General features: G+C 41.9%; 1 protein-coding gene across 1 annotated transcript in view; it reads right to left on the reverse strand.

Moving 5' to 3' along the window:
- The window catches only part of COL25A1 (collagen type XXV alpha 1 chain), a 303,953-nt gene extending 287,573 nt beyond the window's left edge, over positions 1-16,380 (reverse strand). The window contains exons 1-2 of the mRNA XM_083456875.1: positions 15,445-16,380; positions 13,896-13,965 (exon numbers count right to left, since the gene is read on the reverse strand). Coding sequence (XP_083313001.1) covers positions 13,896-13,965; positions 15,445-15,768 — 394 coding nt within the window. The 5' untranslated portion in view covers positions 15,769-16,380. The remainder of the gene's footprint in view (positions 1-13,895; positions 13,966-15,444) is intronic.
- Between the last annotated feature and the right edge of the window lie 773 nt (positions 16,381-17,153).

A 17,153-nucleotide genomic window follows, 5' to 3' on the forward strand; every position in this document is an offset into this window, starting at 1 on the left:
ACGCTAAGCAGTTTACAAATAACAACAAAAAGGAAACAATATGGGAAATACAAAATAAATTCAACATTCAAAACCACTACTGCTAATAATAATTCAACAAACCATATACAAAACACTGAAATATATCAAATGCAACATACAATATATCATAAAAACTATATATATTTTTTAGAAAAACCACACACCACAGGGCTGTCTCAAACACAGCAACTCCACTGGCACAACAAACTTCTATGTGCACAATGGAGCCTCCTCTTCCTCTTCTGTCCCCTTCAGCTCCCCCTGCCCCCTCAAAATGAGTTCTAGGGTGTTGGTGGTGCACTGCAGAGGAGGAGGAGGAGGAGGAGGAGAAAGAGAAGTTCTATTGAACTAGCAGGATTCCTCTGTTGCAACGCTAGATGCAACCCACAGAATACACTCACCAAAATAATAACTCTCCTTAGAGATTATGATACTGAAGAAGTGGCACAGTTGCCACAGCAACCTAAGTTAGTAAAAGGCTTAGCTACAGCTGCCACCTAAACTTCCAGGAACAAAGCCTGTTTTAAGAGCACCTCCAAACTGTGCACCTGATCCTTATTATTATTTTATTTAATATTATTTATTGAGTTTATATACCGCCCTATACCCAGAGGTCTCAGGGTGGTTCACAGAAAAGATCACGACATATATATTCAGAATAAAAACAACAACCCAATAACACTCCCCCCCCCCCCAGAAAACAGCCACATTTTAAAAGGATATAGGATGTCAAACAGATCAACCAAAGGCTCCAATAATTGGGGCTATAAGAACATGGTATCTCACATAGGCAAACAAGGGGAGGGTGGTTCCGTGGCACCTATCCAGCCTCCTAATATACTACCCCAAAAGAGATGGACATGCAAAAGAACTCTGTGCCTTTAGCCTTTAGCTAGGAGCAAAAACTGTATCATGACATGCACACTTCAAGCTTGAATGTCCTGGTGTAAATTTTATTTTTTATTTTTTTCAAATAAAGAATTCTTAAAAATATTTTAGTTATTTTTGGGACTAGAGGGGCAATTTTTGTAAAGACTTCTTTGCACCAAAGACCCAACTTCCTGTAAGATTTCTTCATTCATAAGTAGCATAATTACTTTCAATGACAGCTTGTGCCTCTGTTTTGGCATCTTGCTTCTATATTACTTTACTAAAACCTGGTCACTATTTTTTTCCCTTTTAGCTTGTTAGTAAAATAAAGAGCAAACTCAGCAGTAAAATGATGCTGAACTATTTATACTAGCAATCTGATGTTATTTATTTTTTATGCAGTAGGGAAGAGGGAAAGCACTGATCAGGAAGGTCACTAAGGAAACAGATAATTACTTTTGATGAAGTATAATCACCAGAAATCCTGCAAACATCATAATTTATCTTCACGATGCTGAGCTTTCCAACAGACCTTCTCAATGAAATTACCGATCATTGTTCAGAAATGTGCAATGAATCAAGGAAGAAAGAGTCACGTTTTTGGACTTCAGACTTACAAAACAAATGCATAAAGTTTCTATTAACAATATATATTACCAATTGTGAGACATATACTACAGCTCTTACTAGATTAAAATATTGATTAGACAGAAATGCATAGAGCCTTCTCAGCTTTTATTTCATTTTCTCACAAATCAAATTAAGAGTTTGAAGTGGGGTACCTGAAGAACCACCTGCCCCTGTCTACAGACTCAAGACTAATATGCTCAACAGAGGCTCTTCTCTGGGTACCTCTGAAAGATGAAGGGAAGTTTCAGGGAAACTGCTTTTTTGGTTACATCAGTGGTGCATGAGGGGAAGGGGGAGCAGCAGTGACACAGAATTCACCAGGATGGAAGTGGTTGCAGCTAGTTTAGGAGAGCTCCAGGTTGGTGGCAGCATGGACCTGATGGACAACACTGCTAACCCAGAGTTTGGAGAGTCGCTCTCCAAAGAGACTTATCAGGCATCCATTTGATGTTATTTAAGTGCCAGGCAAAAAAAAACTCCACCCCCCCCCCCAGCTCTATCTGTGCTGCTGAATTTATGCTGTTTTCTTTAGATTGGCTGCTTTTGATATATAAGGTGATATCCAAATAAGGCACACTCAAATTAAACTCACTGGAAGTCCTTTGATTTCAATGGGTCTATGACATATTTTGATATCACACAATGTTTGTACGGTTTTATTTCTGATTGTTTGCAAACCACCCTCAGAATTTATCTGTAGTTTGGGGTAGAATTCCCCATAATATGATAACGTAGAATTAGAGTAAAATGTAATTTTCCCCATGCCCCACCCATGTAGCACAATGTAGTTTATGATTGCCATCTTATACCCAGTTACCTGGGAGCAAACCTCAAGGAATTCCATGGGTCTTACTTTTGAGGAGGCACATATAACATTGCACTCTTAATCCTTTAAAACATGGCAACATATATTGCGCAAATATATGAAAAGTAAGCAGACTGAATCACAAAATGAAATGTTTTCAAATATTACAGTTGCAAAAGCAGAGAGCAACTGGTTTCAGTGCAATGTGCAATCACTTCTTATTTTTTTACATTACTTGTAATTTGTTCCTCTACACCATCTTTGTTGACATAATATGCACATAATTAAAATTCCCTCTAAAACTTTAATTCATTCTGACCATTATCCATTAGCATAATTCAAACAACTAATTATAACACTACACAATACCAAGGGGATTCAGAATTATTTGTTCTTATGGTAAACTTTAGATTGTCTTTCAAATACAAGATTAGTTTAATCCACAGAAGGTAAGCATTATGTGTGTGTATGTGTGTACATATAGAGTGACACACACACTAAATATATATATACACATACAATAACACCCTTTATGAAATTATTCTTTGAGTAAAGCTTCTTTCGTCACATAAAAAGGGAAGTCCTATCCTCACCACAAAGAAGAAGAAAAGACCAGCAGTAACAAGCAAATGTCTCACTGTTATGGCTATCCAAAGTGTATATTCCCATCATGTAGAAGCCTTGCAAACCCACATGGCAAAGATGCAAGTGGTATAGCCATTGTACCTCCTGTATGATTTCAAGTGGCAAAAACCATCTGTCTATTCACTCTGAAAAGCTTCCCCCTCCTCCCTCAAGCCCCTTCTCACAGAATGCCATAGTATCCCTGCCAGACTTTGAACTGGTGTCTGTGTGTCACACACAAAGTTCCTCTCAAGGCTCTTTCTGCTCAGAGAGGTTTCGTAAGGTTTAGGCCAAAGTGACCAATCATGGCCTAACAAAAAGGTTAGTGTGTCTGGCCACAATGCAAGAAAGGGATGTGAGTAACCCTCTTTGTAATGACCTACATGCACCCCAGTGTAAAGAACACTGAATGCAGTCAGAGGAGGGATGCTCAGGCACCCGAAAGAAAGAAAATTATTGGGGAGGGGAAATCTGCCTTCAGCTGGAAACAAATGCTCTTTAATGCCAAAATGAATTTTCCCAAAGAGCCTGAACAATCATGGACCCATTACTCCCAATCCAAGAGCTATTAATAGTACTTGATTAGGCTAAACAGAATAACAGATCCACTTCAACTCCTGAGCCTGATCAGTAGCAGGCAGACTAAGTACTATATTGTGTCTGTCTCCACCATATAGGGCTGTTCTTGAGATAAGGGCAATTTGCATACCAGAGTTATTTGTGTTACATGAATGCACTGGCAATGATGGGCAGAAGCACTTCAAAATAGGTTTCCTCTTAACCAAGGCAGAAGAAGGACCTCCAGAAAAAAGTTTAACTCCGAGAAAACTCATTTAAATTAATTAACATGACGACGTTAGGTTCATTAATTTCAATGGGTCTACTCTGAGTAAAACTTAGTTGACTACCACCCAATGGAACTTAATTTTGAGTAGACATGTATAGGATTCTGCTGTAACTGCCTTTCAAAATCTGTCTGCCACATACAAAAGATTTCAACCCAATATTAACCAGATTTCAACCAGACGAAGTACTGTATTAATTCTAAACCAAAACTACTTTGGGTATAATTCCCAGTAGACAGCAAGTGTCACGCCGTAACTAAACCTAAAGCTTTCAATCAGGTCATCTTTAGTCATCTGTATCATCCCTTTCAACTTTATTGGTCCCCCATGGCGAACAGAATTAAAAGGTTTTATCTTAGCCAATAAAACTCATTTATTTCTACTGTAGGGGATAGGCTGAGTAACCTTAAACAGATTAAGGAAAAGCCTGCATGCTACTGCACTTCAGCAAACATCTTTATGTAGGGAGCATAAAAGCACTGACAGGGGGAAACCCCATAAAATTAAGGGACAGCATTACAACTTAACATCTAAGAATGGGAGGAGGAACAGCACTGGAACAGCCCTGTCAAGAAGCAAGGCAGACAGTGCATTGCCTCATTTGTTTTGTGAAACTGAGCTTTCCTTCCAGGTTCCTGCAACTCCTAATTCATCTCTTCTTTTGCACAGTCTCTTTGGTCATAATAAAGCAGTAACACCCTGCTGATATCAATTTCAGTCCTGTTTTAATCCCTGAAATTGATTTATTCTCTCTTGTATGAGCTTCCCTAATTGTAATGCCTCAGGAAGCAATCTTTATGGAACACTGAAAATTAGAAATGTGTTGCTATAGTATTGCATCATCAACATTATGTCCCTGTGTATATCCCAGTTAAGCACTGCACCTTAAGTGAGCCCCTAATCTCATAACAAAATTAAAGTAGCCTTTGCAGTACTTAGGAAATAATGCCTTTGAAGGAAATAAAAAGGCCCTGCTGACTTCGTTCGCTGAAAATTCCTCTCCTTTTCCTTCTCAACTATTTTTCTGGCCAAGAAACATTACTACATCAGCCTGATGCACACCAGTTGCCAAATCATAACATGTCTACTTATGCACTTCTCCATCTCCTCATCTAAACAGACATTTCATGTTCTGCTCCATTCCCTGCTTGATTAGCACTTTGTTCTTATCTCAGGTCTTCCCTTTTTGCACCTTAGTCACTTCACTTATCCACAGTTATTCAGTCCTTGAGGTATTGCTGTCCTGAGCTATTTAAGGATTTATAGGTCAAAACCAGCACTTTGAATTGGCCCTGGAAATTAATTAGCAGCCCATGCCGCTGGGCTGGTTTAATATGCTCAAACTATTAGCCCCAGTGAGTAACCTGGCTGCTGAATTCTGCACTAGCTTAAGTTTCCAGACTATCTTCAGAGGCAGCCGTATGTATAAAGCATTGCAGTAATTTACCGTATTTTTCGCCCGATAGGACGCACTTTTTCCCCTCCAAAAATGAAGGGGAAATGTGTGTACATCCTATGGGGCGAATGCAGGCATTCGCTGAAACCTGGAGAGCGAGAGGGGTCGGTGCACACCGACCCCTCTCGCTCTCCAGGCTTCGCGCGGCTCTCCACAAGGCGCAGGAGCCCTGCGCTGGGCTCCCGTGACTTGCGGAGAGTTGCCTGCATGCCGAAGGCTGGGTGCACTGCGCTCAGCGCACCCAGACTTCGGCAGCTCTCCGCAAGGCGTGGGAGCCCGGCACCGGGCTCCCACGGCTTGCGGAGAGCTGCCTGTTCTGGGGGCTGGGGTCGGGAGAAGCTCAGGCTTCCCCCGCCCCAGCCTCGCACCTGGGGGGGAAATAAATTTTTTTCCCTTTATTTCCCCCCCCAAAAAAAACCTAGGTGTGCCTTATGGGACGGTGCGTCCTATAGGGCAAAAATTACGGTAACCGAGAGGTTACCAGAGCATGGGCAATAGGAGTTAGGCTGTTCCTGTCCAATAGGGGCACAGCTGGGCCACCAGCCAAAGCTGATGGAAAACACTGGAAAACTACCTGAGCCTCAAACGACTGCAAAGAATCCAGGAATATCCCCCAAGCTATGTACCTACTCTTTCAGAGGGAGTGTAACCCCATCAAGAGCAGGCAACCTCCTATCCATCCAGTTTAGGTTCCTAAGTCTTATCTGGTTTGAGCTTCAGTTTGCTGGCTCTCATCCAGCCCATTACCGAGGTTATAAAACCCTATAAGGCACCACTTACATTGATGGCATTAATCATGACAAATAATGAAACGTTTTACTGATTCGAGCCACAACAAGATAAATTAATTAATGGAGCATCTTCATAACACCATCTAAATCAAAACTATGGATACAGATCATACCAGGCTAACATTTCAAGTCTGCCTCGCCTGTAACATTTACTTGGTTTTACACATTTTCACACAGCAGCACTGAAGCAGACTTGATGGCCTCACCATGGCAAATTTGCACAGTAAGCATGAGAACACTTCAGATGGAAAACTATGGGACTCTTGGAGGAGCAGCACAAAATAGATGCAGATGGTGAAAGAAGGAAGAAAGAGGCAATTCAGAATGATGACAGCACCCACAGACTGGAAATTATTTCAAACCACAGGTGTTGCTGCTTCTTTAATAATAATAATAAAAAGTCTAGAAATATCAAGTTAGGTTCTGAAAATGCTGGTGTTGTTCAACTGACTTGGCATGGGAAAAGGAAAGCCATCCGAACAATAACATGCCAAACAAACTCGTAGATCACCCTACAGTTCAAAGTCTAAAATGAACATTTTTTTAAGTTGCAGAACAAATGAACTGTACAAAAAGTTACTCATCCTGCTATATAAAAGCTTTTTGTAGAGCTGCTAAGCTAAGTGATCACATACTGAATCTTCAATATTTACTGCAAACCGATTCATCTCATGTCAGTGTCCCCACATTTTTTATCTTCCTTTCAAACTGGCTGTAACCCTCAAAAAGACAAACGTTCATCACTGAAGGTTGTTTATTTTCTGCCAAATACCATCAGCACAAAGAGAACGTTCAAAGTTTTGTTCATATGCTAGGTGAACTTCCTGTGCAATTGTTTCCACTGAAATCAATAGGTGTTCTGCTGTTGAGCTCAGCACAACCAAAACAGACATAAAGGTATCAATTACGACAGTGTCATTTCTATATATAATAGTAGATTCCAAGTTCCTCACTTCTGCAAAATAAATTTATTGCACTGGTGATTTATGGATACGTCCTTTTCCACGCTTATTCCAGAGCTTACGTTACATTCAGTTACTAATCTTTCTGCCTGTTTCACTTGGTCTTTATTGGATAAAACTGAATTCTTAAAACTGAATTTATCCAACTAAAGTTGCAATCCTAAGCAAGCTTGTGAGTAAACCCCACTGAACTCAATAGCCCTTGCTTCTGAGTAAACATGCTTAGGACTGTGCTGTTTCTTTCCCCCTCTCTTTGCTACCCCAGCAAAAAAAAAAAAAATTAGGGTTCCCCCCCCCCTTTTATATCTTTTCAGAACCTTGCAAAATAGTGTCATTGTCAAATTGTTAATTGCATGTCAAGGTATTCAGTTTAATTTGAATGGTTTTTATTGGATTTATCTTATGTGTATTTTTATACAGTAAAACTTACTATGATTTTAAACTTTTATTGGAAACCCTCCTTGGATTACCATGCAATGAAGGAAAATATATCTATTATGTTAATAAACGTTTTTAAAATTCATTTCTCTCTGCTAAAATTATTCATTTTTCATTTAATGTAGGCTTGATTACTGTATTGAATCAGCATGAAATATTAGCCTTAAGTTAATTTGGTCCCTTTCACATCAAAACAGATGGTTTGAATGTTGAAATTGGATTACATTTACACCCTACATTCAGCTACCATCTCCTAAAACCTTCATGGCTATGAGCAGGCTCAGGGATGACTCCTTATCGAAACTAGAAGGTCTGTGTCTTTAACAACTGCATTGCAGGCAAAAATCAATTTTTCATCCGTCAAATTCTACCCATCATGGAGCTCTCATGCAGACAGCTCATGTTTGTAGTTCAATACTATGCATGTTTATTCAGAGTTAAGTCCCATTGTGTTCAATAAGGCTTACAGCCAGGTAGGTGGGCAAGGGATTTCAGTCTAAAAAAAGTTTAAGCAGTTTTAATTGCCAGCATTAACTGAAACTTCGATTGAAACACAGATTACCGTACATTGTGACAGTTGGAACAATAATTCCATCTTTGAGAAAAGCCTTGTCTACAAGAGGAAAAGAATCAAAATGAAACATCTTGAAGGCTACGCACTCCAGTTTGCAGCCCATTCCTGAACGGGATAGCATTTTTGTTTATACATGAAGGTATAAAACTCCATTTGGCAAAAGTTTAGTATCTATTACATGCTATATGGTGCAAAAATAATAATAATGAATGGCTGTTATTATTTATATATACCATTTACTATTCATGTGTTCTTGGTGGTTACTCTCTAATAAGCATGCATTGGATTGTAGCCTCAGAGACTTTTTGAATTGACTTTCTTTCAGCATGAGGCTTATGGCTTCTTAGAAAAGTGGGGGGGGGGACCCAACTATCACAGTAATACCTCCGCGAACGTCCGCCTTGTCTAGCGTCCATTCTGGCGAATGTCCATGGCAAACCCGGAAGTACCAGGACGTGTTACTTCTGGGTTTGCCACTCGCGCATGCGCAGAAGCACTAAATTGCACTTCACGCATGCGCAGAAGCACAAACCACTCCGTGCACATGCACAGACTCAGCACTTTGCCCTGCATCCTTTTTGGCTAGTGGCCGGGGCTCCAGAATGGATCCCAGCCACAAAACGAGGTACGACTGTATTTGATTAAAACTGTATTTGTTGCATGTCACTGCAAAAAAGGAAGCAGCCAATAAACAAGACATACATCACTGGTGGAAACCCAGATTTCAGAGTCTGGAGAAGTTTCTTCGTAAGAAGAAATGAAAACCCTATTTACCCTAGACAAGGGATGGGAAGTAAAGACTCCATTTGGTTAAAAGGAATCCCATGCATGTTGGCAAGCCAGCCAGGGAAGGTCATGAATCTGGCTTCTCTCAGTGACCAAGCCTTTAAGAAACCTCTCTGGCCATGCAGAATCCTACCATGGAGAACCACAAGGGGGTGATTAGCTCACATTAATCAGAATAACACTTACTGCACTTCAATGTTTGAGATCAGATCGCTTCCTAAACGGCCAAGAGACTGCAGTTTGCCAAGGAGAAAATGGAACAAACTATTTTTAACAGGGTTCATAAAGGACCAGCAGAATGTCACTAGTCACATGGAAGCTAGGAGCATTTCACAGTACTTGCTTCATCATCATCATCAACAACAACAACAACAGCTATTGTAGAAGCCATTCAAATAATCCAGTGCTGATCCTGACTCGCAGTAATGTAATCATAAAGTATAAAACCACAGTGGAGTTTTAAAGAAAAGAATCAATTTGAGAACACAGTCTACACATATGAATCAAAATTATATATCATACTAGGTGGTGTGTGTGTTTTATGAACACTTTTAGTATATTTGTATTGCTTTCATGAATGTTTTATTATGCAATTTTGTATTTTATGTTTCCTGTAAATTGCTTTGTGTGAATTGATAATAAATAAATTCAGTGAATTAAACCACAATGGCATCAAACGACCCTAGTCCCCAGAGCTCCATCTCTATTTACCTGAGCATTTCAATGGCCACAAAAATAGAAAATTGTGTTCAAAGTATTCTAAATAAACAATTTCAAGACCTACTTGCTGTTTCCATGTGATGCTAACAGAAAGTTATGGAGCTTTAAATAAATCTTAAAACTGACCACTTTGCGATAATAAAAAACAGCTGATAGAGTAAGGCCTATGTGAGAATTGATACATAAGATCACTTTAAAGCATTATGGTTCAAACTCTTACTCTGGCTGAGCATGCCCCATTTTTGTTGCATTGCACAAACTGGTGTCAACAGCCTTTCCCACAAAAATTGTTGTTGTTGCTGTTATCTACTTGCTTGTTCTACAATCAGAAGTTTAGACTCATATACATAAACCTTCTGAGGCTTACTACATGTTCATAGCCATTTAATGATCTTCATAACTGAACAAAGATTTCAGCTTGAGTTTGATGAGCAGCTATGACACACTGACCAAGTTCTTTTTACCTTTGAAAGCTCCCTGACAGAATTAACTTGATGCACTGACTGGCATGGCTTGTAATATGCTAATACAAGCATCTAGTACTAGTATTTGATCATGCAACAGGCAAATCTGTAACTAAATGGAAGCCTAACTTCCAAGCAAACTCAGAACACATGAAATACTTTGACTGATGGATTTGCAAGAGGGTTTGTGCAGGGAATAGGCATGAGGAGTGGACAGTGGCTGTATAAGATTATCTTTAACTGTTTGTTGTAGTTTTATTTAAATATTTCCTAAATTCTTCTGCTGACTGGAAACTCAAATATTTCATTTTTAGATCACTTCAATTTTGAGATTTAAAATTTAATTTACAAGTTTTGAGATGCAGTAATCATACATATGATCACTCTTCAATACCGTCTTCAGAGCGACAATTGATCAAAAGGTGGGGTCTGTTTTTTTCATCGCATGACAATTTAACTCCTTAAAAAAAATAATTCACATTCTATTAATCTCACCTAATTTTAAAAGTTTTCTATCCCTGACACATGCCATTTCAACACGTGCTTCTCTTCAGCATGTTGGAATATGTCTTCCAGTGTACTTACAAATCCAGTCAATTTCAATATAATGGAACACAATGCTAAAGACAGAGAGAAAGGATGTTCAGGTAATAGTTGGTATAATGTGGAGCTCTAGTGGCAGCAAAGAAGAAAAGCAGCATGTGTAATAAGTGCAGCTGTATGAAGAGGCTGTGTCTAAGCTTGAAAGTAGATCAAGAATTCTTATGAAGCAACTATAGTGTTTATTTACAGTAACAAATATCATGGAGAGCATGATATTTGAGTTTCAGCTTCATAGAATGCATCTGCATGTTGGATCATACCACTTAAGAAAGTAGTAAACCATGCCTACTAAAAGCTCAAAATTTTGCTACACACACGTATTAGCCAAAGCCTGACAAAATGTTTGTGTATCTCCCCTGAAGAAGAAAAGTTGTTGTTGTGTATTACCTCTGCTCTTACAAATTTAATGTGCGCCTTAAGGTCAAACAGAATCATAGGAGCCAAATCCTAGGGACCGAGGTTCCTTGCCCCTCCCCAAATAAAATATTAAGGGGGTTGCCCCCTGCAAAGTTGATGGGCATTGCCATCCAAATGGTGTGCATGGGCCATGTCTTGTGATCAATTATGTGGGGTGGGGCTTTGCTGCCCTCTCCATATTTTATACAAGTTGGCACCCCTGCAGAAAATGCTTCTTCAGACATGGCTATTTAAAGCAACAGCCAGCCATGCTTTTTATTATATACAAACCACTCAACAATGCTGGAGTAGTATGATCCAATGTTTGTTTCGGACTACTCTGTTTGCAGAGGAGTTTCACATTTTGAACATTTCCTGGGTTAATAAATGGTATCGCCTCATTTGCACCATGCTTTTTGTTCTAGAGAGCCAAAATGGTTACCAAAGCCTTAGCAGCTCTTTAGTTTAATGCCAGTTTAGCCGTCAATGCTGTTGAAGAAGACGATAAAGAGCTCTGTACTACTAATCATCACAGTGAAAAGCAAGCCTGTTCAGATATTTCTTTTTAGATATAATCCAAGATATTTGAAGCGCAGTTAAAAAAAATGCACATATCTGTTGATAATACACTCAGTGGCAAACATGGATTTGTCTCTGAGTAATGAACCTTAGCTCCAAGGTTCAGTCATCCTCTAAAGCCCTTTTCATGCATAACTCAATTACAGAAGAGTACAACCACATTTCCAGCCCCACCCGCAGCATCAGCCTTCCTGCCTGGCCCTGACTCCAGACTCCTTACATTAGCATGGTCATCTGCAGTGAAAAAGCCTGCATGTGCACAGACTTTCCTACCATGAAGACACTTCTGTGATCAAGTGTCCCAGTTGCATGAAACTTCTGCATGAGCAGGTACTTGTGAATTCATCACAGAAGGCCACACTACTGTATGGTCAGCTGGGGGGAGGGGTTACTAGGCAGAATGCCCAATGCTTCCCCCAGGAATGTGAACTGCTCCCCAGTAATCATTTGATGCCTGCTTCACATGAGTACATATGTGAAAGGGAGGGTCTTATGTTTAAGTGTATCTAATGTACTAATTACCAGGCTAAGATACTTTGTGCCTTATAATGGCAAACCAGCACCTTTTCAAAACCGAGAGTTAAATGGCTTACTCATTGTTATCCCACATTAATATTTAAATTAATAGCATTTTGCTTAAGGTGTGCACCCTACATAAATACCTACAACAGTCCCTCATCCTGTAACACATTCCAGTTTCAAGATGCCCAACATAAAACAGCAAAACTTCATATATAACTTATAAAAAAACATTAAGGTAAGTTACCTAAGCAGCACTAGCCTTTTCAAAAAAATAGACTGCAAGGATAATAACATTTCACACATTATTGACCCCGTTTTCATAGAATCCACCACTTAAAGGTTTGCTTGCAAAGAATGTCCAGTGAAGTTAATGGATTTCAGTAGTGAACTCATATCCCTTATAATAATATACAGCAGGAGACATGCAGTCACCTGGTAAAATATCCCTTTACAATGATGAAGGAAACAGTAAGGAAACAGTAACCCAAAAGTTTATGTATTATTTAATGCAAACTGAAACCAAACACTAAAATTATTTTTGGATCTGTTTTTTGAACTGTCTGATGTACTTAACATACTTGCTCCCTTCAGAAGAGCCAAACAGCTGCACAGAACTGCTCACAGATGCGATCCTACACTACAGAATGTCAGAATGTGTGCTGCTGCTCGTTAAACACAAACATCTCTGTAAAGCTTGTACTGCTACACGAATACATTCAATCACATTTCTAACACTTCACTCTTAAATACATTTATTCGAATTGAATCCCACTGATTTGAATGCACCATGCTTAAAAAATAAGTGGATTGACAGTTTGAGCCTATGCATATTAACTTAGAAGTAAATTCCACTGAATTAAATGGGATTTAAATCTTAGCACATGTGAAAAGAATTGCAGCCTTATAACCTTATCAGATGCATTTTGTTCATCAGTCCATACCACTGCTACCAGCGGGATTTACTACCAAGCAACTGTGCCTGGGATTGCAGGCTCATGGTGCAATCCTGTACAGTTCTGCTCAGAAGGAAGTCCATTGAGCATATAAGCCAACTTCTTCAGCCCCTCCCCAATAAAATATTTAGGGGGGCTTCCTCCTACAGAATTTGTGGGCATTGCCATTCAAATAATGGGTGGGTGCACTGCATTTTGTGATTATGCAGGGCAGGGCTTACCTGCCCCCCCCTTTTTAATTCAAGTCGGCACCCCTGCCACTGAGTTCAAAGGGACTTCCCCGCAGGCCAATGGCTGTAGACTTGATTTAATAGAGGATAAGTCCAAATGAATACAATGCAATTAATTTTTTTGGCAAGCACACTTAACATCACACAGCACAGATTAAAAGTACTTAAGAGGCAAAATATTAACACACATTGCAATTACAGGTGACTATCACCTTACACAGGGATTGCGTATAGTCAAAACACATTGGCTTCATTGGCGATTGGGATTGCCAAAGTCTTTTTTCCCAGATGTCTCCCCCCCCTTTCACCCCCTCTTTATTTTTTTTATTTTTTCCTGATTACCAAGCATGTAAAGCTAAATGCACAGACATTAAATTGTGAATTACTTGTACATGAAAGAAAACTCCACTTATTTCTGTAAAACTGACCTTTACTTAGAAAGTTTAAGGCTGTTCTGCTATATTAATTAACATTTCCCCCCTCTGTTAATCTCAAACTTCAGAAGACAGGAGATATGCTTTTTAAGCCTTTCTCAAACCTTTCTTCAGCACTGTCAGCTAATCAAAGAAACCATGTACAAACATTAAACAAAAACAGTTAGAACTGTCCAAGCTGCTGCCATTTACCTGGTGGGCAATTGCATTCTGGAGGAGCTTCTCTTGCTATTCTGATTCTTGCCATATGCTCATAGGACTTCTGTAGGGAGGAGAGGTAAAGATAGAAAAAGCAGTGAGCAGCATGTTAGTCCCTTGCAGGAGAAACTGACTAAGAGAGCTGGTGTTAAACATTCTGTGGATCTGTGTTGCATTATGATTTACCTCTGTTTAATATCCTACTTAAGTTACAACGGTCTCTAAACTTGGATTTCAGTCAACTCACATCACTTGTTCACCCCGACAATAGCTAATGGATTAAATGGTCACACACACACTGGCTTTCACTTGAATCACCCTTGCTCATGTTTTACCTGTTCATGTGAACACAGTCACCCACCCTTTCCCACATCTGTGAAGCACAAAATAATGCAGAAAACTTGGATTTGAGTGAATATCTGTAAATTAGAGATGAGAGAGTAATGAATATTTTATATATGAAGGTCAAATGCTACCACAATTATAGGAGCAGCCGCTGCCAATTGGATTCTGGCTGCTGCCAAATGGTCACTAGGGACAGGTCCTGGCAGCCCACAGAAACTTGGATCCACATTTTACAGCCACATGTCTGTATGGGTTCTTGTTGAGCCTCAAGTCTGGAACATTTTTATCTTCCAAAAGATCTCAGTAAAAGCATTTTAAGAGCCACAACACTAAAGTAAAAGGGATTTCTTCTACCATTCGGTGGGAACGGCATCACTTTGAAATACACATGGAACAGTCCTGATATAACAATACAGATGTCTCTTTTTTTTCAAGCTATCCCAGGTCTCGTAAGACTGTGCCTTTATCCCATGCCCACAGAGCAACACAGTTCATAGAGCAACGCGGCCATCCTGATTTTTAACATCTTGTTCAGGCAATTGCTGCCCAAGGCTTAATTTAGTTTCAAAGCTCAAGTCTGTCTAGACAGCACCCTGTTTGGGGTTTGTACGGCTTCTTTCCTTTCTAATGTTAAAACATAAAGGCGCATTGTACATGCTCAGAGGCACCCTCTTCATTATTATTGCTTCTCTGCAAAGTAGTGTGTCTGGCTGTTAACCAGAAGGCTGGTGATTTGAGCCCATCCAGGGCGGCTGTGGGCAGGATTCCTACATTTCTAGGGCTTGAGCTGGATGACCTGGAGGGTCCCTTCCAACTCTGCAATTCTATGGTTCCATTTCTCTGTGAATAACAATAATGAAGAGTGCCTCTCTGTAGAATTCAAAGCCAACTGAAGGGCTAAGCCATGGGGATCCCTGTCCGCAAATTACCCCAATAAAACCAGCTAAAAGTCATTCAGCCACACAAAAATGTTTGGCTATTTTCACACGCTCTTTTCCTAACATTTACCCAGTTTCTCTCTCTTTCTGCTGAAAGCATGCCTGCACGAACCCCCTACTTTTCTTCTATTGCCTTTGGCTTCGATTTGGGGCTACGCATGCAACTGGCCTCCATCAGTAAACAGAGAGGCATTCCTGAGGTGGCTGGCTAACTGTCTCTTCCTGGGAGTCCCACCCTCAGCCTCCCAAGGCCACCCCACCTGAGCCAGAAGCCGCTCCACGTTCTCCTTCATCAGTGCATTGAGCTGATCCAAAGAGTAGCTGGGCAGCAGCTGGTAGGAAACAGCAGCAGTAGCAGCAGATCCGTCCCCTTGGGCCGTCTCGATGGCCAAGACCCTGGCCTGAAGGTCACTGGTCTTCATCCCCAGATACACGCAGGAAGCGATGGACGCCGCCGAGAGCAGCAGGGCAGCCAGCAGCGAGCTGGGGGGCGCCGTCCTGCCGGAGCAGCAGCGCTGTCCTCCCCAGCAGCTGGCCTCCCCGTTGGCACCCTGACCTTTGGCGTCCGGGCTTTTCCCCACCATGCTGGGCTGCTGGCACAGGCGGAGGGCGAAATCCCCTTTCCTCCTCGGGGGAGGAGGGACACTTGGCCCGGAGCTGCCCGCCCCCAGAAACGCGAACACGCGCCCCCCACTCGCGACAAAAATAAACTCCAAGTCAAGACCCCCCTGCCTGCTTGCCAAAGCGCGAGCGGGGCTTTCAAGGCAGAAAGACCATGGCGAGCTTCCTCAGGGCGCCCCTCAAAACTGCCATCCACACGGTCCACACGCCGCCTCCGCGGAATATTCTCCCTCCAGCGAAGCCCGACAACCTTCCCAGGTGCTCCCCGGAGCCGTTTTCCCCACCCAGCGGCGCGGAGCGGAGACTTGTTGCACCGCTTTCCTCAGGCTTCCTTGGTGCGCTTTTACGCAGCGCCCGGGTCACTTCGGCGGCAAGCCAAGTGCGAGGGGACCCCAGGAAGCGGCGAGCAGCGGCGGCAGCGGTTCTCTTGCTTTCCCCGAAGCGTGTTCGCAGCCCCCTGGCTGCGTAGGCGCCTTCGGTAGCGGCTGTCAGGAACAGTAGCGGCGGCGGCGGCAGCGACTCCTGAGCCTCGCGCTCTCTTCTCTGGACTCAGCACAGCGCACGCCGCCTCCAAGCGCCTGCCAGAACCGCGGGAGCCTCATTAGCATAATTTATTCACCTAGACCGAAGGGCGGGCGCCCAGCGCGCTCCCAGAGAGAGAGAGAGGAGGCTGGGGGGTTCGAAGGGCATTTGCATAATATATGCAAAGCCCCCCGGCGCCGCGGCGTCACGTTGCTTTCCCAGGCTCGCGGGATCGGGATCGCTTCTAAACTGCAGCCTGCGAGGGTGGCAGAGGGGACAGGTCAGGTCGGCGAAGGAGTAGGAGTTTCAAGGGGGCGCAAAGAGGTACCTACGTTCAGAATCGGTCCCGGAACTTTAGGCAGCTCAGGTGGAAAGGTTGCTCGGTTTTTATCAATGCTTCACATCAGTGTATCGCAATGTACCACCCTGTGAACATGGGCGTAGCGGGGGGGGGCAGGGGGCAGTTGCCCCCCTAAATCCTCTAAAAGTATTGAAAAGCATTAAAAATACTCAATTAACTGAGGTTCTGTCCCCCCCCCCAGCAGAAGCCTGCCCTCCCAAGAAACAAAAGCCTGCCCCCCCATAATGTGCTTGGGGGGGGGGTTACCCGTGATCTCCCCAAAATTAGCTCAACAACATTTTGGAGGCTCCCTAGCAAAAATCCTGGCTACACCCACGACTGTGAATGTTTCAGTTGTTGTTACTCTTTTTGTACATAGCTTTGAAACATTTTACAATCCATAAATGTTACAAAATCTTTCTTCCAGGGCCCTTAGGCAACTTTTTTGGTGTGTATCCTCACACCCACACCCACTGCCTCTCCTGT

This window comes from Podarcis tiliguerta (genome assembly GCF_965153285.1).
Source record: "Podarcis tiliguerta genome assembly, chromosome: 9".
Classification (NCBI taxonomy): domain Eukaryota; kingdom Metazoa; phylum Chordata; class Lepidosauria; order Squamata; family Lacertidae; genus Podarcis; species Podarcis tiliguerta.